Source organism: Homalodisca vitripennis, chromosome 2 (assembly GCF_021130785.1).
Source record: "Homalodisca vitripennis isolate AUS2020 chromosome 2, UT_GWSS_2.1, whole genome shotgun sequence".
Lineage (NCBI taxonomy): Eukaryota > Metazoa > Arthropoda > Insecta > Hemiptera > Cicadellidae > Homalodisca > Homalodisca vitripennis.
The window spans coordinates 46623612-46650865 of record NC_060208.1 but is presented as its reverse complement, the minus strand read 5'-3'; the positions used below and the strand labels follow the sequence as shown (position 1 = coordinate 46650865).

At 33.3% G+C, this 27254-nt stretch overlaps 1 protein-coding gene across 2 annotated transcripts in view; it reads right to left on the bottom strand.

The window, feature by feature from the left end:
• Window positions 1-27254, bottom strand: part of LOC124353884 — a 148769-nt gene that overhangs the window by 4200 nt on the left and 117315 nt on the right. For both annotated transcript variants that reach the window (XM_046803927.1, XM_046803928.1), the window contains 14 exons: window positions 25705-25831; window positions 24347-24466; window positions 22346-22537; window positions 20778-20900; window positions 17751-17955; window positions 14609-14765; window positions 13450-13652; window positions 7498-7646; window positions 5536-5648; window positions 3690-3885; window positions 3163-3351; window positions 2501-2685; window positions 1307-1534; window positions 274-452 (listed from right to left, as the gene is read on the bottom strand). In XM_046803927.1, the coding sequence (XP_046659883.1) occupies window positions 274-452; window positions 1307-1534; window positions 2501-2685; window positions 3163-3351; window positions 3690-3885; window positions 5536-5648; window positions 7498-7646; window positions 13450-13652; window positions 14609-14765; window positions 17751-17955; window positions 20778-20900; window positions 22346-22537; window positions 24347-24466; window positions 25705-25831 (2366 nt within the window). The remainder of the gene's footprint in view (window positions 1-273; window positions 453-1306; window positions 1535-2500; window positions 2686-3162; window positions 3352-3689; window positions 3886-5535; window positions 5649-7497; window positions 7647-13449; window positions 13653-14608; window positions 14766-17750; window positions 17956-20777; window positions 20901-22345; window positions 22538-24346; window positions 24467-25704; window positions 25832-27254) is intronic.

Below are 27254 nucleotides of genomic sequence, written 5' to 3'. Positions count from 1 at the left end.
TCTTATTTGTTAACCCACGTAAATAAAAGATGAAACATAGAACTGATACTGCGAGCATTCTTTTCTGTTATAAAGTACTTGTACTAAATTAAACTATTTGCAGCTATACTAGCAAAAGTAGTGTAAGATTATTTATGAAATATTAATTTTTTTAAGTTATCTTTTATTACTGATGAAAGTCTATGTATTGATGAATAATATACATACTAAAATGATGCTGAAAATTATACACCAATATGAAAATCAACTAATTTAATTTCTTTGTAGATCTACCTGTCTCTGCAGTTGTGGCAGGGGGAGGAGGGGCAGAGGGGAGGGGTTGGGGAACGGGGAGAGGGGTATCCTCTGAGTCGCAGCTGTGGGATTCCACAGAGTCGAAACTGCTGTCCACTCCCCCTCCCCGATATCTCGCTACTCCTCCCACACATTCCTGACTGCTGTCCTCAACCGCCCTGGAAATAACAGTTTGCTTTAACTCTTAGATATTGATCAAGGAATACCATAGACTGGCAATTCCCATGAACATTATGGGAGTTAAAGCCGATTTTGCATCTCTCAGAGGTCCTACCACCTGTTTCTAGCAAAATTGTTTATTCACCACATTTTGTTAACCCTAGATGTGGCTAAAGGTCAGTGATGGGCTCTTTAAACATGCTTTCCCAGTGGCAAAAAACCCGTCACGACCTTTCAAACAAGGGTTTTGTAAAACACATTTTCACTTAAGCTTTTGTTATTAAATATATGTTATTATATGTCAATAAAAGTGGAGAGATAAACTTATTACAATTACTATTACATATCTTTAGTTTTATAATTTATCACAAATTCAAAAATTAATATAAACTTTCAATAAAAATTATGATTGCCCGTTGTGATCAAACTAGTGGCTAAAATTTAATTTAGTACACTATTTTCAAATTTAGTATTTCACATTTGAAGATTGAAGTAGGTACCAATGCATTATGCATCTTTCTGGCTACTGAATAATGTCTGGTTTGTGATCCTATTGCATTGTGGGCGTTCTTTGTCGATTTTATGTGTTGTTACTCTGTCTAAAATTGTAAAAATGGTAAAAGACCCTTCTAAGGATTTTGTATTGTTTTTAGAGATTTGTGAATATTTTAGTTACTAACTTTTGTACCAAATAAAAGTTTATAAGTTTACAAGCACAGTAATACTTTACTACAAACGTAACTTTTGGTGTTTCATTTTTATTTCTATAAGTGAGTGAATGTGAACTTTTTTATACTCACATGTTTTTTATATAGTTATATGAATTTATTAAGTAGATTTCTGAGGTAAGTACCTTAAAATCTCACAACAGATCTCAGAGTCAAGAGGTATCACATCGTCAGTGTCTCGGTTATGTATGGCCACAGCGATGTGTGCTGGATGGGGCACTGGTAGTGGTATCAACAGCTTCTCAGCGTTGTACGGACGGTTGTGCCGCTTCCAGGGTTGCCAACATTCCCATGATGATGCCTCAGCTTCCCCTGTCGTCTTGGCAACACTGGAGCTGCAGGTATTCACTTCCCTAGGAGATTGTTTAGAGTAAATTATTTTTAAAAAGGTTAAACTACTAAGAAGTGACAGTACTCATTGCTAAATACTCATCATTTAATTCCTTTCTTGAGAAATCTTTTGCGTTCTCACAGTGTTAAACAAATTCTTCCACTTCATTATTGTCAGAGAAGTACTTTACACATAAATCCAGCCTCAGTTTTGTGTGGATTTAAAATTTGTTAACTGCAAAATCAGGACTTGTGAGTTGTATGCAATAATGTAATTCATAACTCTTTATTACTTTCTTCTATAAACACTCAAGAAAAACTTGTACATTTTCAACCAGTTTGTTTGTGTTGGCCAATAATCATTGTCACCACCCATCAAGCACAAATTATTTAGTATTCTAAACACAATGTTCCAAAATGTTTTAGTAAAGAATAGTTAAATGATTCACTGTGAATCTTATCACATCAATTTGCACAAAATGTGTGATTGAGAAAGACAACACTTCCTTATTCGTATTCTTCCTGCTATTCTTTGTTTGAAGGTTATTTTTGACGATGGAGGGATTGTGAAGGAAACAGGATTTTTCTGGACATTTGCCATTGTTCAGTGAAACAAGAAATCAGTAACATTATGTTTCGAGATCTGCAATCTGATCTTTGCTTCAGGTAATAACTAACCTAGTATCTGAATTCCACAACGCTTTGGTATGATTTGTTTATTTTAACCTAGTTTGTAATTATGTATTAGGTTAGTTATTACCTGGAGAAGAGATCAGTTTGCAGATCTCAAAACATAGTGTTACTGATTTCTTGTTTCACTGACCGATGGCAAATGTCCGGAAAAATCCTGTTTCCTTCATCTTCCTTCTACTTACAGCAGTGGTATCAATGTTGATATTACAATTTGTCTTTGCCTTTAAAAAATATTGTGTAATAACTATGCCTCGTATTTGACAAATCTATTGACTCAATACTACTTGAAAATCAACCTTTGTTTGCTGGAGTTAGTCTGTTTCTGCCTCGGGTTGAAAGCTGCCACATCCAGATAGGGAGAGTGGACCTGGATGTTCCCCCTTGGTGCGTAAACAGGTCCTAACAGATCAAGGCAGCCTGGTCCTAACTCTGCAGACCTCACCAGTTCTGTGTAACGAGACAGGTCCACGTGTGATGCTGGCTGTGGAATGGTCATAGCAATGTTATTTTGAGCAAAAAGGACTTGTAAAATATAAGTATTAGAAGTCTACAATCAATATAAACAAAGCTCTATTTATTTTTAGATAGTTTCGTTTTAATAGTTTTTGTAGAAATTCTAGAAATTCTGAAAATAATAAAAACATCTCAAGAGAGAGCACCACGAGTAAAAAAATTCAATATCAGTAATCATCCAATATAGGTGCTCATGAGGGAAGAAAACAGTAGAGTTACTTATTTATCCCAAGAAAATTTAGAGTTGCATAGAAATCATGTTTAAGCCTTGTAGAAAACTTACAATAAAGATTATACATTTTTTCATTAAAAAATTATAATTACAAAAAAGTTTATCCTGACACCACATTTTGCACAATTTATTACAATTAATTTTTAATTTATAACCTGGAAAACTAAAGGAATGAATTTAGAAATTCCAAATAGATTGCTTCAAGGAACTAACCTCCAGTTTAAACTTAGTATCCTGGTCATCCAGTGGTGTGAGGAAGTCCAAACTGAAGATGTCTGTATATACAAGTCCGGCCAGTCCGGGCCAGTCATGGGCAGGAAGTCCCTTGCTTTCCCAGAATTCCTCTTCCCCACTCCACCTTCCCAGCCGTTCCATCATCAGCGCTCCTTGCTGGATGGCGATCTGCAAACCATATAACATTCATTGGCTAACATTCAGCCAATGAGTTCCTGTATTCATTGCAATCAAAGTCACCCACGGAAATAAATGTAACCACAAACTTCACCCAAACACTAAAATTGGAAATGGAACAAAACCAATGTGGAATGTGATATGAATTAGTTTTTGTTGTAAATTTTAAATTTACAACAGAAAAAGTTACAAAAGGGAAGTTGATAACGCTCACGAAACTGAATTAATGCTAATTTTAACCTTGGGTAGGTCCACATTTTATCAAATTAAAGACTACACCGTATTCCCTCTAGAAAATACAAGAAGGAGGAAAATTGAATGAAACCAACCTTCAGATCTAATCTGTTGAGCTTGAGCTTGGCCCTTACGGTGGGAGCCAGACCACAGGACAATTCTCGTCGTCGCTTGTCCAACTTCTCATGTAAACATGTCAGAAGATCTTGAGCCTCTCGTTCCAACACCTTGTAGGGTCCTGTTCTTGCCAGTGTCGCAGAGAATGGACCAAAACAGGCCTCCACAAATTGGCTTTATTACAAATAAAAAAGATTCAAAATTACTTATTTGTCTCTATATAAATTAGGCAGTTATCCAATTAAATCAGTCTAAATCACAAGCTAACTAATGAATTCTGCCAACATGAAAATATACGAGAATGGCTAGGAAATAATTGAGCTGTTTTTGATATAGTAGATCAATGGACAAAATACAATAAAAGTGAAAGTGGAATGTTAAGTCCTTTCGTCACTCTCCACTTTTCACTTGAATCTATCTACCCAGCCTATTCAGTATGTTATTAGCACCAATTAAAAATGGTTCGTAATTAAAAAGTTTAGAAAATACCATACCTTCATAAAATACCATACCCCACACCAATGTGAAACTATTCAAAATCAAACTTTGATATTGTAATCACATGATAATGACCGTTTACTGATAACAAAATATATTTCTAATGGTTTGAGCAGTTTATAGGTCACTGTGAAGATGATGATGTGTACAGTGAAAGGCCCAATTAGTGATAAATAATATATGAATCTTTGAACAGAATAATATCATGGCTCTCAATGTTTAGTAGGTTATGGCAGTTACGGCCAGGATTATCCCTCTCTAAGAACACAAGTTCTATTCACCTGATTTAGCTTTCTAAGGCTATGTTAGTTTAATAAATAGACAGCTATAAAAGGAACAAAATTTGACTTTAAGTAGAGAAGGTAAAATTAATGAACTTCACGGAAATCCCTACTGAAAATGACATCTGGCACTGCATTGCATAGTGGCAACTTCAAACATTTAAAGGGAGTGCATTTAGAAGGAAATAGCTGTTGATTAATTAGAAAAGTATTTTTGCAAACTTAGTTTGGCTTTTTTAGCTGTACCTTGTATCTAGAATAGGTTTTTCTCATTTAGGACAAGAAGATGAGGAAATGTCTCATTGTAAATAGTCCTAAAAGAACCTTTATGATGCTTCCAGAGTGACAAGACATTGAGGATAGGCAAGGTTGAGAATAGGGGCAGCCTTTTATCGAGATCCACCATGAGGAGGGATAATGAGTACTATCTCAGTCATGTTGTCAAAGCTCTCTCTTCCATCCTCTTCCTGTCAAATCAGGCAAGAGGTGGTACTCTTACATCGAAAACCTTTAACACTAAGGGAGCACCACCCACCAAAGTCATCTTTTGTAGTTAACTAAACCTATCGATCAACCCTTTAATCCCAATATCTCATTTGCAGTTAACAACGTTCTGCTCCTGGATATAAGTGGTTGTTCAGATGTGACATCAGTTTTTATAAACTAGAAACAATATTCTAGAGGTCATTGCTCAATGCTGTTGAGTTATAGTGCAATAAGAAGCTAACAAAATCAACAACTGATAATATAGTGTTTAATGTTTTAGAGTGTGTAAAATAGGCATCAGAGAAAATTTACGTTTGCAGTTTGGCAACACTGGCTGGACATTTCAGATTGACACTTAAAAAGTCTGCTTTACCTACCCAATAGTAACTCTCATATTAAATCCTGGATTATTGCCCTCTTTCCTCAACAATAACGAGTTAATGCAGAGATTTATGTTAAAGCTGAATAATAAAATTGTATTATGTTATTTTCAAGATCAATCCTAAATTTTGAGATATATTGCTTCACTAAATCTTATGGTTTTGAAAAAGTAACTCACCTGAAGTCTTTCTGCGGTTGCAGTATTTTCTGCTCCATCTGATGTTGATACGAAGCCAATTCATCAAGCTCCAGTTTAGCTTCAAAAGCCGCCAAAGCTTGTTCGGGCTTTATCTGAAACAGTTCATGGCGTAGTTTGTTATTAAGGCATAATTTTTGTCTAACATACATATTAATCTGTTGCCAATACTATAAAATAGATTATTGGTTTTTAACATGGTAACAGAAGTAGAAAGTGTACTTTCCAGAACTAAGTGTTAAAAGAAGTACTATAACACAATGTTTTGAGAACACTTGTGTTCTGTTGTTATGAGGACACACAGATTGTTTCTTGTTTCTGCCTCTTCAGCATAAAACATAACATTAAACACAAATTATAAATTAATAAATTAAAGAACACAGTGATGAACACATGACATGTCTTCCAAGTGTGCAATAGAAAAGGGACAGTTGGAACTCAACCAGACAATGAAACAAAATCCATATTTTTTTTCAGACCACCGTTTAAATCGTACATGTGTGGTTTACCATAAGATTTAACCCTTTGAACGCCGATATAAATTTAGTATTTTTTTAAATTACGCTCATTTAAAGTGAAAAAATAAAAATGAAAATTCCTTAAATCTAATTTTTTATTCATTCCTAATGACTAATAGTCACACACAAAAAATAAATTTTACAATAATGTAATACTTGCATTAAAATAATCACATTTTTTCATAATGATGGAATATTTCAATCAAAATCAAATTCAGGTTACAGAGTAATTAAATGCATGTGATGAAAAATATGAAAACTATGTACAAGGATAAGAAAACAAATAAATCTTGATTAGTTTTATAAGTTCTGATAATAATAGATTTAGGCAGTTGTATGGTAAACTTCAAAACAAAAATCGGGATGAAGCCATGGGGTCTCGAGACATGACTTGCAGCCATAATTACACAACAGAAAAGAAAAATAAAATCTTTATTATAACACCTAAAACATGGTAACAATAACTTTTTGCAACTGTTTGTATAAGGAATGACAACGCAAGAACACTTCCCAAAGGCACAATGCGTGCTCCACTGATAGTCGGTAATGGTGGATAGTATCGTCATCAGCGTACAGACCGGAGTAGGAGAACAGCTGCCAGCAACGAAACAATTTATTGTTTACCTACTGCGGCCAGCTGACAGCTGCAACTGGATTATTTGGTCAAGCCAGTACATTACTTAGTATTGTGGCTTATATATTGAGCTTATAAACTTAAAAAACAGTAATAAAATATGTTTTTATCAATCGGCGGATTATTTCGTCTTTGGCGTTATAAGACCAAACAACATCGCGGATTATTCCGTCTACGGCATGCTAAGGGTTAATTGTGAACATTTTGTCTGATCAAATAAAATTTTCTGGTGACTATACTGTTGTGCGCAGCTGGCTTTAACTTTTTAAATGACGTTTTCCAGTTATATTTGTCAGGGAGAGTTCAACATTAAATGTTTTTACAACATTAAAAGTTTTTATAATACTTAACAATGGAAAATGTTCACAATCCTATTACTCTTTAAAATCACCCGTTTCAATCATAAACTTTACAAATCTTTGATTTGTTGTTCAGCCATCAAATTAATTTATCTGTTCAAAAGGATTTTTTTGTTGGCTTTAAAGAAACAAAATTAGTGTTGTCTGAAATAATAAGTACATTTTTTTACTTATTCAAAAGAGGAGACATAAAAACATATAACATTTCCATTTCTAAATGGAAACTTATTGAATATTGTTTTACTTGCACTACCTATAAGTTAGAAAATAGAGTCATGATTATAGAATATTTATTTAATGCAAATTTAAATATTTCCAGTTTCAAAGATGATTGCAGGTATAAAATTGAAAACTCAGATTCCGACAAAAATATTAGAATGTAAAATATTCTGACCACAGTTCTGCTTAGGGGAGAGTGACAGAATAAACAAACCTGATAGTAATAATCAGATGTCAATCCAGGACCTGCTATCCTTTTTATTAGCAACCCATCACAAGCTGGGACCCGAGCTCTCTTCTTGATCAGCAGGTGGAACATGAGTGCATCATATGCCAGCCTCAGCCAGTACCTCAGCACACATACTGCCAACATGACAAATACATTGTACTTACTTTGTCACACAGAAAGACCTAACCATCTATTAACAACAATGATACATCTTATAAAAAGTGTAACTCTGATTTCATACACACACTTCTATAATGTCATAAAACATTATCAAGTATTAAAATATACTAAGAATTAATGAGTCACACAAAGGTTTAAATAACTACTATGCAATGGGTTAAGAGCCAATTGCACTGTTGGCCATATTTTTTTGACCTTTATAAGAACAATGTGAAATGTCATGATCACTGATTACTAGTTATGTTCTATTGATTTTGCCCAAAGCACGAAAAAAATAAAATAAAGTTTAAATGTTCTGGATACAGATAAATCCAAACAGTTTGACAAAGTAAATTGGCATGTATACAAAAGATTAAAATAAATGTTTTTACTCTCCAGATTTAAATGCTCAAATTAAATCGACTCAGAATCGTTTAATCATTGGCTTTTACGTATTTTAACACTCAGCACAACTGGAGTTATCTTCTAAAATTGCAGAAAACATAACAGTTTTGTTATATGTTCATAAGAAATCTATTTTAACCCTCCAGGTGCTGACATCGCGTAGCGCGATGTTAGCGTACCTGTTTTCCAGTGCTGACCTCGCGGAGCGCGATGTCAGAAACGCGATCTCTTTAAACCACGCTAGTGGCTATATATTACGGAATATCACGAACTATTATTATATAGTATTAAACTAGAAGAAATGCGGAACTCGTTATACTCTATGGAGCACGTCTTTGCTCAAAGACCGGCGCTATACGACAGCTGTTTCTAAGCGTATGTTTATTTCCAAGTCATACGGTTTCGGGTCGTTCTGTTTATTGCTGTTCCGTCGTTGTTTGCATCATACCTTTGGTGTTGTAGTTGACTATTACTGTTTTATATTGTGTTTTATTGTAAAAATGAGTGAATTAAGTAGGTCTAGTGCAATAAGGAATGTGTTGGACGAACTGGATGAACTATCAGACATTGAAAGTGACAGTAACACTTCTGATATTGACACCGATCTTGAAGATTGCCCCTAATGATTGTGACAATTGTACTTGTTGATTTATTATCGGGAAGTGGTGAGGAATATCAACCTCAGAGTGATAGTGACACATCTGATAATGATCAGTCTGTAAGTAGAAGTAGTCGTAGCCTATTCCTGTACATTCAGTAAGCCCACAGCCAGGACCATCTAACATAAATTAATGACGAAAATGAACACTCTGTTTCTCCCTCTGGCTCAATTTCTCCACCCCAGAGCCCATCAAGACAATCTCCTGTTGAAGTTAACAGTACTTGGGTTAGGGCTTACCCACCTGAAGATCCTGTTGACGTTGCTGGAAGTTTTCAAGTTAGAAACACAGGTGGAAAAAAACTTACCTCCCCGAAACAGTTTACCAATTCAATATTTTTTATTTATTTTTTTTCAGATTTCATTTGGTCCTTGCTAACAAAGGAAACCAATGCCTATGCTAGTGTACAGAAAGAAAAAAAGAGAAATTCTGGCAATATGAAAACACATAGCAGACTTTCAAAGTGGACTGACGTAACAAAAAATGAAATGAAACGTTACTTGGCGTTGATAATAAATATGGGGCTCACTGTTAGAAACAACTACAAAACACTATTGGTCCACCATCAGATCTCAAAAACTTACCTTTTTTTTCAGAAAAACATGTCCCTTCATAGATTCCAAATAATAAGAGCAAATTTTCACATCAGTTCCTTACGGGCTATTCCAAAAAATCACCCCCCGGCCATGACCCATGGTATAAAATTAGAGAGTTTTATAATTCCCTCAACGACAGTTTTAAGAAATATTTCACTTCCAGACCAAAATATTTCATTGGATGAATCCATGGGTGGGGATGAAGAACAGGTGTTCATTCATACAATACCTTCCAAATAAGCGCCATGCCAGATTTGGTGTGAAAAAATTTGAACTTTGCGACAGCAAGACCAGTTTAATGTTTTGCATTCAGAGCTGTTATAGTGGCCAAAGGATTCTTGGCTGATGGAAGTGATGATGCCTTCACACAAAAAAGTTGTATTACACATTATGAATAAATGCAGATTATTGAAGAAAAATTATCATCTGTACACAGACAATTATTATAACAAAGTTACCATTAGTCCAAACATTACTAGACAACCAAACATATCTCTCAGGCACAATAAATAAAAAATTCAAAAGGCATTTTGTAAAACTCTCATTGAAATGAAATTAACAGGCAAAAGAGTCTGTTTATTTCAGGAAAAATAAAATTTTATTGGTAGGTTATAAAGAAAAAAAAACACGAAAGAGCCGGTCTACCTATATCCTCTGCTCTTCATGCTGATGACAGACTTTTTTCGAAGTAAAAAAAGTGGAATTGAGGCTATAAAGCCTGTAGTCATCAACGAGTACAACTTGCATATGGGAGGGGTAGATAATAAAGATAAATCCATATACCACCTGACTTGTACTAGGCCAAGTAAAAAATACTGGGTTAAGATTTTTGAAAACTTTTTAGACATGGCGCTACTCAATTCTTATATTTTGTATAAACAAAATACAGATAAAACCCATGGATCGTCACCACTTTACAGTCATGATTGTAGAGTCCCTGATAGATGACAGTAAAGAGGCCAATGATTCACCACCCCAAGCAAACCCTGGTCCTGCTGGAGACATGGAACATAAGTTGATTCGACTTCCAGGTGTACGCCTTCGTAAGTGTGTTGTATGTTCAACAAAACAAAAAATCTCTAGAAGTCATTACTGGGTCCTGCTTGCAACTCTGGTGTCCATCCTACCTGTTATGGTGATCTTAAGCATTTTTGGAGGCCATCAGGGGGAGGCAAGAGGAAAAGGAAGACTCAGGAAGAAGTTGACTCTGACTGAAAACCCTTTTTTATCACACCAGATTGTAAATTTATGTACATAATATATTTTTTTTAATTAATTATTTTAGTTTATTGTTGATTTTAATTGTGATATTTTGTGAACTGAACACATTTTGAGACGTGAAAGTGAAGAAAGACTACATGTTACAATGTAGTACACAATGTTTTCAAATATCACTGATTTTTTTTACGTGTTACAATTTATCGTTTTTGCTCTGAGTGAATTCTGTCAATATGTAAACCCATAAGATGTATATACTTTTGGGTTCATTATTAAATTACCTACAACTTGTATATCTTGGATTTTATTTTCATAACTTTGGTGAAATGATATCTAAGCTCAAAGTGAAAAAATAAAAACTTTTTTTTTTTTTTTGTCAAGATTACATTCAGCAATATTTTACCATGTAAAAGGTAAGTCATATAAGTATTATTATCATATTCTGTGATCTTTCCTGAAAATAATGATATATAATATGTAGTATTTACATTAAGGTAACAGTATATAAAAAAAAACTTTCTAAACGCTTGCAAACATACTGAAAAATGCCCAGCACTTAAGGCAGTTCTAACCAGCACTTGGAGGGTTAAAAAGTTATCTGGTAATGTGTTATATTCTTTGGATTGCCATGAAATGGGCTTTAATAATAAATAGATTGTAATTGGTTTGGTCATATGTTAGCTGGTAAATTACATTGTTGGAGGTACAGTCCGATTTACCAGCTATTGGATAAGTTAACTTAGTAACGCTATTTTCAAATATGAATTTGTAACCTTTTAAGGTTTTTTTTGACATGACTTGGATGGCAACTACTGTAATGTAGTTAATTCATTTTATTAGTATCCTTATCATGTATTTTCATTTTTTAAATATGATTTTCTATAATAACTTCAATGTCTAAATAAGTGACGATTTTGTGATTAATATTCCAATTAAATTTTTGACAAGAAAAGTTATTTAAATAATCAAGGAAATGGTGAAGTTTCTCTAATCCGTGATTCCAGACTACAAAAATGTCTTCTATAAATTTGAGCCATAAAAGAGGAAGGAAATTTTGAATTTTAGGAAAATTTTGTTATATAAAACCCATAAAAATTTAGAGTTGTTTAACCCTTTGAGTACCAAGTATTTTTTGGGTGGGTATACTGAAAAGTGCCAGGTATTTTTCTAGTGGGTGTACCTAAAAGTGCCAGCCCTTTTTGAGGCATTTTGCAAGGTTTTAGTAAAAATTTCACAGTTCAATTATTTAATAAGCTATCAACATGATTCTTTTTTTATTTTTCTCTGAAAACTCTGTTTAATTAACATAAAATAACAAAGTTACCATAACACTAAATTTAGGAATACCAAAAATGGACTTACCTAAAAAAAATTTAAAAATATTTTTTAATTTCATTTTTCAATCAAATTATTATGACCAAAAAAATGCATATCCTTTTCTTAGTCCATATCACTGGAAAGTGTATGCAATTGTCTGTAAATCTTGAAAAATTTACATTATTATCTTCAATAATGAGTAAGTTATACAACTTTTAAGAAACTATTGTCACATTGTTTCTGGTAGCTATGGCAACCAAAAATGTTTATATGTGAGTTTCATAATTTAAAGTTTGATCGGAAGTGTACTATAACAATTTATTTTGAAAAGAACGATTCTTCACAAACATTTCAATATGATATTATTTAAAAATATTAAAGGTTACAATTTTTAGTGACTTTTTCCCGAACGTCCGGTAAAATCGGACGTCGGCACTTTTCGGCCAACTTATGTCGTCCGGTAAAAACGGACGTTGGCACTCAAAGGGTTAATTACGATAATCAATAAAAATTTTTTTGAAATATATTGGCTATAATAAATTTTAAATCCAGTAAAATATATTAGTTTGGGTTGGAGGCTGAAGAGCCGACGACTTCTCAAATGTGGCCCCCGGACAGTTGTAGCAGACTGCCGGTCTTTTCGCCCTTATGATCTGAGCAGCGAATATGAAAGGACGTGCGTTGATGTCTTAGAGAAAAAAAAAGCACATGTTCTTATAACTTTTGTTCAATTCCACAAGATAAAGCAAGTGAGATTGGTGGGTGAAATGATGTTTAATTTCAAAACATAACATTTTTTTTAGTGAATCGTAACAAGTTATTAAACTCGTTATTCAAATATTTTTCCATATATAATTTTTAGTTTTTCATTGACTTGATCAAGATTTCAAAACATTTCGATGAAAAACAGGTTAAAAAAATATTTAGATGGCACTGTACTTGTCACAGAATGGTTTCGTGATAAAACTTTTCAGCCCAGACTAGCTGTTACGCAACCGTTCCGTGATGCAGGGGCAATGGGTTAACCCTTCGATGTACTTGTTTTAGCGTGCATGATAACCACTGAACTTTCTTGAACAAACCTTGTATAAAAACACAGAGGCTTAATATTTTAGTAAATATAGGTCAGATCTTCACGATTTTTCACTAAAATACTCATAACAAAATACACAGTTAACACATATGTTTATTATATAATTCTTTTTGTATGCTTAAAATTACTGTCACGCAACATTGTCCTTCCAGCAATCAATTCACTATACCAAGCTGTCACTTTTACAACTTATAACAATTTTGCAATTTCAAACACTTTAAACAAAAAAAAATTGGCAAAGACATGTTCCCATAAGCAGGTCTTGTCACTTTGTTTACTCATGCCATCATAACTGCAATCAGTTGACAGAAGCCAAATACTGTTAATTTGGTCAAAAGTAGAAAATTGTCCTATCCTCCAAACAGCACCATTTTAGGCCTTGTGTTGATACTTTGATTGAAGTGTAAAGTATTTGTGTACATTAAATGTATTTTTCTGAGAATGACAAACAACAGTGAAAGTGATAAAATGTAAAGTTGGTTACACTGACCTGTGGCCACAGTAAGGGTCATCAGAGGACAGATAACTAAAGCGACAATGAGTGCTGCGACAGGTTGAACCAACCCAAGAACCCCTATATCCCACAGGAGTGCTTGTAGAATGACCAGGTACCGGGAACGGGAGGAAACTGGACAGTCAAGGTCCCAAAACAGTATCATACCGAGATGAAGACAGAGAACGACCATTGGCATCCTGCAACAGATATTTTGGAGGTCTGTGTTATTTGGTACTTGTGAACTCAACACAAACTCCAATTTTTCATGCATATGTACAGATAAAATTGAGATGTTCTACTTAAATGTAATGCACTGTCTTGATGATGATGTCTTGAACTCTACTCTTACATGGACAATAAGAAGTAAACTCTTTCTTAGGTGTTCGCTTCTCAAATTCACTAAACAAATTTTACTATTGTCTCTAATACCGCTTTTGGTAAAAGCTGGGAAGTTTATTGAGTTTCGCTCCATTTCACCTTCCGTTTTATGGAGCTGAAATCAACAATTACATTGAATCAACCTTTTCCACCATACTTATGTTATGTGTGGAATATTTTGTTATAAGTTTTATTAATTAGTGCTAAACCCCCTACTTCATTCTTTTTTTGCTAATTTTAATAATTCAATACTTATATTGAAAACAAACAAACAAGGTAATGTATGATTGGGAAATCTAGAAGATTTAAATTATTAGTGCCTAATAAACCAGTTGGGCTTTACATTTTACATTGCCAAGAATGTGATGATAAAAAAAAAACTGGAAAAGACTGGATATAGGCGAGGCCAGGAATGTCAAAAATGTTAGTGGCATTCACAATTCCCAAAGTGGGATAGGTGGTGCAGCTCCTGCAACCTTGGTGTTCTTTTATCTAATAAGGTCCAAATTGCTATCATAAGAACCCAATTTGTGATTCTCCAACCAAAAAAAACTGAAATTTTAGATGGTCAGATTATGCACTGGATAATCATGCACAAGTATTTGTGCAATCACAGTTAGAATTGACAGCTATATATTACGACAACGCATTATTATGGATAAAAACAATTTAGATAGAAACAGGGGTTTAGCTTGTGTTTTGTAAAGTTTAATTTGATTTATTTCTAATATCTCAGTGGGGATCACATTCCTTGTTAAAAACAAAAAAAACTTACCAAATAAAAGCTGTGATTGCAATGAAGAGACTGAGGAGGCTGACGGACAGACAGATGAGGGGGAAAACCACGACCAGGGCCAGAGTACCCAGAAGCCCCTTACAACCGTAGTTCCACACTCGGTTTACTTGACGGGTCAGACCTTTTCCAATAAAACCTGCAACATTCAATTAGCTAATTATAATAATTCTATACATATATTCAAAACAAGGTAATGTATAACTGGGAGATCTAGAAGATTTAAACTATTAGTGCCTATTAAACCGATTGGACTTTGAAAAATCAGGTTAATACATTGGTTTCCACTGATAAAACAAGTTTTTTAATTTATATAATATGGATAAAATTTATTATTAATCAGAATTGTATTTTCGAAGTCCTACTGGTTTAATACATAAATACAATAAAATTATTTAAACCTCCAATTGATGACCGACGGTAGAGGCGTTCATCAATATCGCTTGTGAACTGATAAAGATGACACAGCCGTCGGTCAACTTTCTGCTATTATTATGCAAAAACCGTTGAAGTTATAAAGACAAAACTTGCTCCAATCGAATCCTCTACTCCTACTATGAAATCATTTGGTATAGTTTATATTTGTAATATTCCTAGTTGTCAGCTGATATCGATCCAAATGCCGCACGGTATACAGCGGACGGACTATGGAGCTGGTGCTGCACGGCCTTGACGTTCTTTGTTGCTAGGTTATTATGTAGGCTAGTTAGTTGTTTATAATTGATATGTTATGAAATGGGTTCAAATTATATACATGAACTATTGGATGATGAAAGTATTAGTTCTGAAGATGAAAATGACATATCAGCAAATAAAGTGCATGATGATATTTCTCTGTCAGATTTATTGTCAGGTAGTCTGGATATAGTCTGGAACCGGTGGAATGGGAGTTGGGTTGTAAAACTTAATAGTGACAGTTCAGAAACAATTCATCATTATCTGATATTCTTCTTGCCCAAAGAATTCATCAAATGCCAATATGGATACGCGCACTGCAAAAAATTGTTTTAAATACAATTATACAGTACATACTTTATATTTTTATCAACAAATTTTTTGTGTTGTAAATAAGTGTATATATGTTCTAATATTTTTGTTCACTACAAAACTGTGTATATTTTGTACATTTAAAGTATCTTACAATCTAAAGTCATGTGAAAGTTACATGGAGTAAAACTAGAAAACATAAAATGTACAATAAACATTTTTCAATTTATGTACAAATAAAAAAAAAACAATACTCTAGTAAATGCATATTTGTATTATTTTAATTTTTTCTCTGGTTTCTAACAAAAAATTATATATAACACTTATTAGTTAGCATTTAGCAAATATTTTTAAAAAATATCCAAAAAATTATACTGCAAAAAGACACCAGTGTATCATTCTGGGAGGTTTTTATTATCAGTCGGAGGGTTAATCAGCGATTATAGCAAAATTTTGCTCTGGTTTGCCTCACTCCTGTTGCCTTCAAAGAGCATATAAATTAGCTTAACATTAAAATGTGGAACATGTGGTAATCAGATGATTTCATGTCTGGGGTTTATGGCAGGTGACCACACTGGTCCCAGCTAAACTGTCTCTAGTGACAAGACTAGATGAGAAAAACATCTCTTTGACTACACATTCTTCTCCTTATTTTTTAATTGCACCAAAGGTTTATACCATCTAATTTATCATAGAATTTTCAAATTAAGTTTCTTGTTCAAACTGTGATGGTTAATTGTGGCTGGTAAACATTTCTTACATTAAAAAATAGATAAGTATATTGAAATGTCACAAATGATGTATTAATGAAATCTTTTGTAAAAGCTTCCTTTTGAATATTGTCTTCAACTTTTGTGAAGTAATTAGATTGGTAGTAAATAATAATAAAACAGAAAAAATCATACGCTTTTTAAATGATACAATTTGTAAAAATCGCAAATCAGTAAAATTATTAGGCATATATCGTAGATAGCAATCTGAACTGGGATCTCCATATTCAGCAACTATATGACTAGCATGTTAATAATGGCTTACTTTGTATTTTTTCATTCACACATATGAAATCATTGTATTGGACAATACAACAGATTTAAAAAGAAGGATAAACATGTAGACAATTTTTCTGTGAAATGCATATAACTTTACCAAGTTTATATATTTATTGTTGTCTAATTGGTGTAAAGGAAATTATTAGTGGCCTAACAGTTAGAAAAGACCTACATTAATAATGCACTAGAAACAATTATCTATTAGATTTAGTATCGGATAGGTTAAAAAAAGCTAGGAGCATCCATACTCATACAAAGATAAAACTTTTTTACAAACTACCAGAAAACACACGGTTTGTATACTTAAAACAAATTTAAAGCAGAAAAATTGGTATAGAGTGAATAAAATCAAATCATTTATTTTTCCTTAAAAAATATACATATATTGTAATAGGCATCATCACTGAAACAATTAAAACTATGGGTGTAGTTCCATCAAAAGAATATGTAACATAAAATATCAATTACAATGTTAAAAGTTGAGCAGTTAAAATATTCATCCAGCCTATAAAAGGCGTTTCTTAATAACCGATCATACAACACATCTCTCTGTTAAATCTAGACAGGCTAGATAAATGTTTTCTACTTAGAAGTAAGTTTATGGTCTATGATATGAATAATTTAAACTTTAAATTCTAGTTTTTAATTTTTTTATGTTAGTATCATCAATGTAAATTTTACTGTATTTTATCATGTTAACTAGTTGTAGATGGTTTTTATTTTTAGTTAAATTTGATTATGTAATATAAGTTATGGCATGGAATTGATGGTTCTCTATATCATTGTCATATTGAATTTATTAACTGTATTCTATGTAAATGCTTAAAAACAATAAAATTCTTGAAATTGAAATTCTTTAAGAAGTGTACATGACCAAAAGGAATGCACAAGTCAAATTAATTCTTTTTCAATTAATTTGTAATTGAAAAAGAAAACAAATAGTGTACACATTACAGTAAAGATGTGTGCATGTGCAAAGCAATGGCAGTAGCAGTGTGTACAAGTAGAATGGACATTACATAAGGAGGGACTTGCACGGGCACTGTGACAGCTGCCTTGTAAAAACTTTGCCACTAAGAGTAACTCACCTGTGTCAGGCTTGGTCTCAAAGTGAGTTCTGGACTTGGAGATGTGTCTCCAGAGACTGAGCAGCCTGGAAGCTAGAGAGGGGGTGAGGGAGGACTTGCGTGGGAACAGTGTGCCATTCACCTGTGACAACTCTAGGTCTGGGGTGAATGGAGCGAGACACAGAAGAGCTCTCAGTGAGACAGGGCTACACCATGGGATCACAACCTGAGGACACAAAAAACACCAATTTATACTCTGATTTGCACAGTTCATACAGGACTTTCACAATATTTCTTTATCTGTACAAATAAGGTATGAGTACGTCACACCATGTAAAATAGGCTTCGCTAAGGTTGCATGTAAAATTTCAAATCTATAGTTAATTTCATTCTCGACATGTTCTGTGGACAGATAGACAGGCAGACAATCATATAGAAAATAAATTTGTACATCCCCCACTATAATACTTGCACCATCATAGAACCTCATATGATTGTACTCAGTTTATTTATTATGCTATTTTCTTCTTGCCATCACAGTAACCCATAAAATCATTGTAAAGATATTCGCTAATGCTCAGCCAAATCCCATTGAGTGACATGTATCATCAAACTCAGTTTTACCTATAGAAATAAATTTTCATCCAAATTTCAGTCTTCAGGTCAGTTTGTTTTCAAAATATTGTACAGACAGACATACAGAAATTAAAATTCGCCAGACTTTTAGAATGATAGGCTTCACTAACGCTCAGCCAATAAACAGTGAAGCCTGCCATTATGTTATTCACTTGTTGTATGTTACAGTAGTAGTAAGAGTAGGATTTTTGATGGAACCATTCGATATTGCCAATTATACAGGGTGTCAATTAAGTCTGGAACCTCTTTTTTAATTTTTAAACCACAATATAAAAAAATACCAAAGTTTACACGTGCTTACTGGTGATAGTAACGCACACATCTGCCCAATTACCGACCAGACAATCCCTTTGGGGGACGGTCCACAAGGAGTCAGACAAAATTCTTAAATAGCAGCATAGGTCAAGTTTGGTATCAAATTGAAGGTCTTACTTAGCAGAGTACAATGCCGCAAACCGGACTTAAAAAGGTGGATTCATTCAGTAGTTATAGCTATTTGAATTTTAAAACAATTGAGCAAGTATTACAAGTAAACACCAATTTTTAAGTACCTGTGATCAAAATAAGTGTTCAAATTGTTCCCCTACCATCGTCTGGCAATGTCCTAGGCGGTTATAAAAGCCATCCACTGCATTTTGAAGGTAATCACGAGGAATATCTTGAGCTTCTTGGACTATGAGATTTCTTAGGTGCGCCAAATCTCGAGGCTTAGTACGATAAACTTTATCTTTGAGGTATCCCCAAAGAAAAAAATCCAGTGGAGATAAATCAGGGGAACGAGCAGGCCACTCTACTGCACCACGTCTTCCAATCCATCTGTGAAGGAATATTGTATCCAAGTATTCTCTAACAAGGAGAGCAAAGTGTGGTGGCGCGCCATCTTGTTGGAAATAAATTCTTTGAAATTGTCGACCAAGAGCAGCTTGTAGTGAAGGAATTATCTCATTTTGGAGCGTTGCTAGATACGAGTCATCATTTAAATTACGATTGATAAATAATGGGCCCATAATTTGATTTCCTATAATACCTGCCCAAACGTTAAGTTTCTGTGGATGCTGTGTATGACTCAATCTGCCACTTTCACATTCTAACAGTAGTTGTGTTATTGGTAATAATTATTGATACCTGGCTTTGATTACTACACTGTCAGATGATGGGAGGGGAACATTTTGAACACTTACTTTGATCACAGGTACTTAAAAATTGGTGTTTACTTGTAATACTTAATAATTTACATTGTTCAATTGTTTTAAGATTCAAATAGCTATAACTACTGAATGAATCCACCTTTTTAAGTCCGGTTTGCGGCATTGTACTCTGCTAAGTAAGACCTTTAATTTGATACCAAACTTGACCTATGCTGCTATTTAAGAATTTTGTCTGACTCCTTGTGGACCGTCCCCCAAAGGGATTGTCTGGTCGGTAATTGGGCAGATGTGTGCGTTACTATCACCAGTAAGCACGTGTAAACTTTGGTATTTTTTTATATTGTGGTTTAAAAATTAAAAAAGAGGTTCCAGACTTAATTGACACCCTGTATAATTGGCAATATCGAATGGTTCCATCAAAAATCCTACTCTTACTACTACTGTAACATACAACAAGTGAATAACATAATGGCAGGCTTCACTGTTTATTGGCTGAGCATCGGTAATTGGGCAGATGTGTGCGTTACTATCACCAGTAAGCACGTGTGAACTTTGGTATTTCTTTCTATTATGGTTCAAAAATTAAAAAAGAGGTTCCAGACTTAATTGACACCCTGTATAATGAACTATTTGGTCATAATCTGGAAAGGGTTAGACATAAAACATTATGCTTTGCATTTGATTATCTTACTGGAAGAAAGCAATACATAGATATTAAAGATACCCTATATTTTTTGCAGTAAAGTTAAATTTCAAATAGAGTAAACGTAAGTTTGGAGTTTCCCAAGTACTGATATTATTGAAATATAGTACCCAAAAAATAATTGTTTTACAAATTGTGTCAATAATTGCATACAATTCATTTAAAATCTCTGCCTAATTTGAAGATGAAGTGAACTTTTTCATCTTTTCAGAAAACAACCACTAAAGAGGATGTTTAGGAATCTTTAGTTTACAGTTGAGTCTTTATAAAATAATTTGCTTGGCAATAGCAACAAAACAATAATAATCTCAGCAGTTGAAAGCTTACCAAAATAAAATAAATTCTGGTGTATTGCTTGCAGAGAATTTCACAAATGTACAACCTCTCTTCAATAAAATTAAAGTATATTTATTCTTACATTCATTCAGATGTAGTACAGGATCTAGGATTAATAAAAGACCAAAATATAATATTTTTATTTTACAACACAATAAAAAAGTCACAATGTAACTACGAGATTTAAGTATTTATCAACATCAAGTTTTCAATCCTGATCCTTACCCCGAAGAAGAACATGGCATTCCATGACCAGGTCCACGTCCTAAGGCAGTAGTTAATCCATCTCCATAGAGGCCACCTGGTGGTGGTCGTCCTCTCCACCTCCTTCTCTACAAGAAACACTGGCTGCAACAAGAAGTAAAAAATGCTCAAATAACAACTATTCCAAGAATTACAGGTGCTTTTTTCTATGTAGTTGTAAAATTTATATACGTTCCAATCTTGGAACAACAATTATTTATTACAACTTTTTGTCACAATATTTTATCAAACCTTGTGTGATTGGCATTGAATCTACCCATAAAGGTTAGATGCAAAAGTATTAAGGTGAAGGTTTCCAAAGTGAGTACAGAAATAGACACTGTTCAAGTGTGGTAGAACCTTTCAGACTTATAAGATAATTATAAGTTGTGTGTGGTCCCAACATGAGATTTTTGTTAAAATTGTTGTTAAAATTAATAAGTTTTTTCCAGGAGAATGTTGAATAATTTTTATCAAACTTTGTATATTGATAAATAAATAGAGGAATTGTAAAAGAAATACTAACAATAAGTATTTATATACAATTGTAATTTTCTGTGTGATTATTACGTTCGGTTCATTCATAAAATTGCTTCAACACTAACTGATTATGAACTAAAACTTTTCTATTTACACAAATTTAAACAAAATTTGTCAACAAATTCTTACTATATAATGAACCCCAACAATTTTTAAGACAACTAAACATATGCACAGCCTTTATAGCACATGTTGGTTTTTTGAAACCTATTTATTTTTTTACGCTTTCATAATTTTGTAAATCAAGTTACCAAATTTGTATGAACTGTTTCAACATCAACTAGATGTATTAGTAAATTTTATCTAGTTAATGTGTAAGTATTTCTGAATTGTTTGTTTTTCTGTATTCCAAAAAATTATAATTCTGTATTCCTAATTGTTTTGTATTAAATAATTATATGCCAATTTGATCTACTTAGATAAACATTATTAAAAGATTTATAACTCCATTTTTTTATAGATCTAGAAGAAAAATAAAAAGGTGTTTTGGAATGCATATAACATGTTTTAAACAATTTGTCATGAACAATGTTTGTCTATCTCAAATGATTTTCAAGATAGAATACAGCAGTTTATTGTGTGACAATTAATACTGACAAGTAAGATATTGATTGCAATATGTAAATTCTTTAAGAATATTTTGATCACCAACACTAATAAACCAATGCTAAAACGTTCAATTTAGTTACGTCCTTCTGTTCCGGTATGGCAGTTGTTCAAACTTATAAAATTCACAATTCTGTTATTTATGGTCTAAAAAATGGTTTTTACGGGTGTAGTTGGAATCCTAGCTTTATAAAACAAACCATATTAATTTTAAAGTTATCATAAAATGTACCTATTTCTTCCAACGGAGCCGGAAGGATTATTTTCAGTAGCTGGTTGGTTTGTTCTATATTCTGAATATACTGTTTTCATTCGCATCATTTGAAAACGTTATTAGTAATTTATTTTTAAACTAGATGTTTGTTTATATGTCCTTGGTCTGTGGACATCCCTGCATCACTCACCTGACTAGGATCAGAGCGAGGGGTGGTGATGGAGGTGGCGGTCCCACTCAGGACTGTCGGCACCACCTCACTGGTGCCCTGGAAACATCTTCGCACCACCCAGTTGCGCGGGAACCAGATCTGCGTGCGCCAGTGGAATATTCGTGTTGGCGTTTTGACCTTCCGTAGTTCCTTCAACAAAACTGGTTCCCTCTGTGGACATAATATGAGTCATGTTAGATTTCTGGAGTTAAACCCAATATCCATATAGTTTTGATCACTATTGTATTTCTTTTTCTAGTTTACATTAAGTGGCAGTCTACTGCAGATTTCTGTTAACTTTCTGAAGCCAGGAAAAGCTTTTCAAATCCACATGGTGCTTTTAGATAATCATATAACACTTCAGCCACCAGTGACTCATGCTTTTCATGAAAACATCTACAGACCTCTGAGTCACTTAATTAGTCTCCTGAGATTTGTTGGGAGAGGCACATGGATTGTTAACACAGATTATATGTAGAATATACATTTAAATTTTTTAATACCCAAAGTTGAATACTAAGCTTAAATTATATATTTTCTAAAGCCAAATGTCAAGAAATAAGCAAACATTACAGGCCGGGGCTAACAAAAAAATAATACGGTGTAGGTTGCACCAGAATTAGATTAAAATTTCACATCTGCCACTTTTCTTTTTGTTGGCCGGTCGTCGGATCAGTAGCTGAGCCGAGCCTTTTTTCTATTCTCGGCCACAGCTGGGCTTGTCGTCATGCCTGCGATTGCTAACCTCTTTGCTATTTGCAGCTGTTTTGATTATTGTTGTTTACGTGTAGGTTTGCAGAGTTGGGCAAATGCTTTCCCCCCCAAACTTTAACTGCCTAAAAAACAAAAACGAGTTGAGGTAGAAATGTAAAATTTGGTCTATTTCCTTATCTATATATAAGGATTAAACATGCTAAGTTTCATCACATTCTGAAATGGTGGGTGACATGGTTTTGATGATTTTGATACACGGAATGACCCTTTATTGTTATTTTTTATTCGTTGGATTGCTATCTATTTATTGTTATTTATTTACCATTTAAGTAATATTTTATAATAATGTTTTAGGTATGTTATATGTATTTAAAGAGATGATGCTAACACCATATGTAATACTTATTATGTGCAAATGAAGGCGTAATTATTGTTACCAAGTATATATAAAATTTACTTTTACATACTTTTGTTAATGTCTAAATTATTACACTTGTTTTATGGGATATAAAAGCGTTGATAGGAGTAGGCCATTTTACTTATATGAAAAAGTGACGTTGTCAATTGCATATAACAAAAATGCATTACGCTGGATATAAATGCTTAAAGACCATTAAGATTTCTCAATTGCACTACAGAATTGAGACTGAGATTATTTTATACACTTTGACTACAGGTTTTAAAACCTATCGCTTACGAAAAAAACCTAGAGTTACGTATTGATTACAAACCAAGAATGGTTGAAAATGAGTAGATAATCATTGATTTGTCACATTACCCCAGGAGGGATCACTTCTAGGCTGGTTTACACCTGCCAGTTTAATCTATAATGAGTACAGCAGAAACTGACGTGTCAATTAAATCTGGACAATCCTAATGGATGTCCAGGAGCACATCACGAACTGTCAAGATAATGGGGTAAGTCAATAGATCTAGTTTACTGTGGTTGATGACTGTTACAGTGAGTGAGGCTTCACAAGTAGTATAATAATGAATCATTTTACCAAACCATGCTTATTTGACAATTGCAGCAGTGGTCTGTGTCGTCAAAATATCAACGATTGCCAACACCAGGTTTAATGACCTTTATTGTGCATACAAAATATTTGTATTTGCTATGGGTATTATTCACTATACTTTCTGAAAAAAAAAAAAAACATATTTGTAATTGTATGTTATGATTTTATAAAATAACCAAAATATGACACTCAAAACAGGCTGCAATTTAAAGTAGAGGGTTTTACAAGAACAAAACTTTATGCATACCTCCTTCATGAAAGTGAGGTCCCTATGTAAGAAGTAGACTGCCTGCTGTAGATGTTGGTTGTTACATAAGAATAGGGCTTCCTCGTGGGCACTCCATTGACACTCCTCGATAAATCTTTCCTGCAAACATTATATGATTAGCTCAATTATTTCTTCTACCAGTCAGTGGCACCAAACATTTTCAAAGACTACTAAGATTTATATGTACAATAAGCATGGATATCCTATGTAGTTTTATTAAATCCTGAGTAACACTCAGGAGTGCAGGAGTAACACTATTACCAATGTAGTACAATCTATTTTGCACTAGATGACTGAGAGTCAAGAAGATGGAAACTAGTGTACCAATTATAGGTAGCAAAATCAAGAAATCTTCCAAACCCAAAACTCAGATAAGCCCCTTCAGCAGATTCTTATAGATACCATATAGTACTCAATTACACTATCAGTAGTTACACAGTGATCACAGTGTCTAGGAAAAGTTAATTGGCAACCCTATTTCCCACATAGACTCTGCAACCCAAAGTGGACTGACAACTGGAATGCTCTCTATAGACTGAGAAAGATTTTCAGTGCAATCACAAATTCTTAAATATGTATGTTTCTTTCCAATCAGTGCACTCTAGAAAGACATTTTCTAGGTATTATTTTCCAATCTACTGGTAATCCTTGGCTTTCTTCTATTAACACATTAAATGCATTGCTTTTAGTCAGCATCACCAGCGCTGTCATTAATAAATCAACCTAAAATATTTTTAGCCATAGGAGATCATATACAGTAGAACCCCTCATATCCAGCCACCACGGGACCGAGCCCCTGGCCGGATAACGATTCGGCCGGATAAACCAACCTACAGTACACAGCACTTGACGAAACAAAACAATTGTACTGTACTGTACTAACCGCACTGGAAATAATCTACGAACTGGGTTAAACCTATTAGCTCAACTGAGGACAACACAGGAAAATGTAAACAAATAGATACACCAAAATAACGCAAGAGTCGTGGGAGACTAGTGCGTGCAACTGCGCGTCTGCAAGCCGTGGTAAATAAATTTCGATATTGGCTTCCGGGAAGTGGCCGGATAAACCGAGGTGCGGTAAAACCGAGGCCGGATATGAGGGGTTCTACTGTAAACTTATTTTCAGCATTCAACGTATTAATTCGAACCTAATAAAATACTCAAGATTACTTGTATCAAGTTCAACAAAGCATTTCCCCTCTATAACGTAATAATAAAATTGATATAAAAAGATGATTTTACATATTTTTATTAAAAAATTATAACTCAGAATTTTTTTTATATTTATGCAAAGTTTGCTTGTGGCATAACATTTTTTTGTAAAAAAATCTTACTTCTGCTTTCCGCAGCTTCTCTCTCATCCAAGGCCCTATCCTACTCAGTATGGGGTGTGTGTACAACATCCTCTGTCGCAACGTCTCTTTGGTTTTCCTCAGCTTGCACTGCATATTCTCCACAGCTCTGTAAAAAACTTCTTTGAGCCAAACAGTGAAAAACATCAATCAAAAGAAATTTCTTAATAACAAACTATTGGTAAGGTCTGTTAGTAATATGACTAAATCAAGTCATGCTAACAAATTTGGGTAATCTTAAATCTGAAGCTGTTGCATTACTTGGTAATTGGAAAGCCAATTTAGTGTTTCATCCTGAATAAAAAATTGTTAAAAGAAGTGTTGGTCCTGAATTAGGTAATTCACAATTAATTGTATTATGTCATAACTTACCAATCCTTAATAAAATACTTAATAAAATAATATGTAGTTTTTTAAGTTCCCTAAAAGAGAAAAGAGTTTAAAAATAGTGGCCTCCGGATAATACCAAAATACCACTTTTTTGTTACAAGTATGTAACAAATGTAGTATTAAATGTTTGAAATTATTATTTAGTCAAGTGGTATAAAATATTATCTTCTGAGAAGTATTTCTCTGTTGCATAATACTTTTATTACACTGTTTCATGCATAGAAAAAATACTATTGTTACAATATAACATGTTACCAAGGTACTGTCAATTTCTATAAAAATGCTCCATTGCAAGTTTCTAAAATATAACAATATTCCAAATATTCCAAAACAAAACAATAAAATGTTTACTTATTAAAAATAAGGATAGTAAAAAATAGATTTTTATGAAAAAATTATATATGGCAATGCATAATCAAATAACTTTTAGTATTTCTTATAATGTTTATAAAATACCCTTGCAAAACATGAAAGATTGGCCTGCCAAATAGAGGTAATTTACTTGACAGTTCTTGGGCTAAAGAGCTAAGTAAAGTATTTTATAAGTAGAAAGTAACGTAAGAAATGAATTACACAACTTCGAATAAGTATAGAGCATCTTACTTGGTGTCACTTGTCAAAGTGAAATGATAGTCAAATGAAAAAAAGGGTTTGTCAAAAGATAAAAGACTGAGAACGATTCCTTATTAAAATTTATCAAATTAATGAAAAGTATACAGCCTTATTTAAATAATAAAGAGATTCAAAACATGTGGGGATTGAAATTATCATGAACTAAAATATTTATGAATTGAAATCAAGTTTTGAATAATTCAAGACGTGTTGCCTCAGCAGTCAGAGTAGGTCAAGATTCCTTCACAGAGAATGACATTTCGTGCTGGTGGTGAGAGGCAATAGTGATCAGAAAGAGCATAAAATTTCATACCTATTAAATTTATATATTTCAAATAAGATTTTGATAGGTTAAATTTAGTTTTGGGTAAATAATAACCAATTGTCCCTAAAAATACAAACAAACAAGGGTCAGATTTTGTACAACAATCACCTTCAATTTAAGATTTTTGTGATAGAATATATAAGAAAATATTAAAATTAGTATCAAAATTAAATATGAATGTTTTATTTCGCTTTTAGTAGTGTAA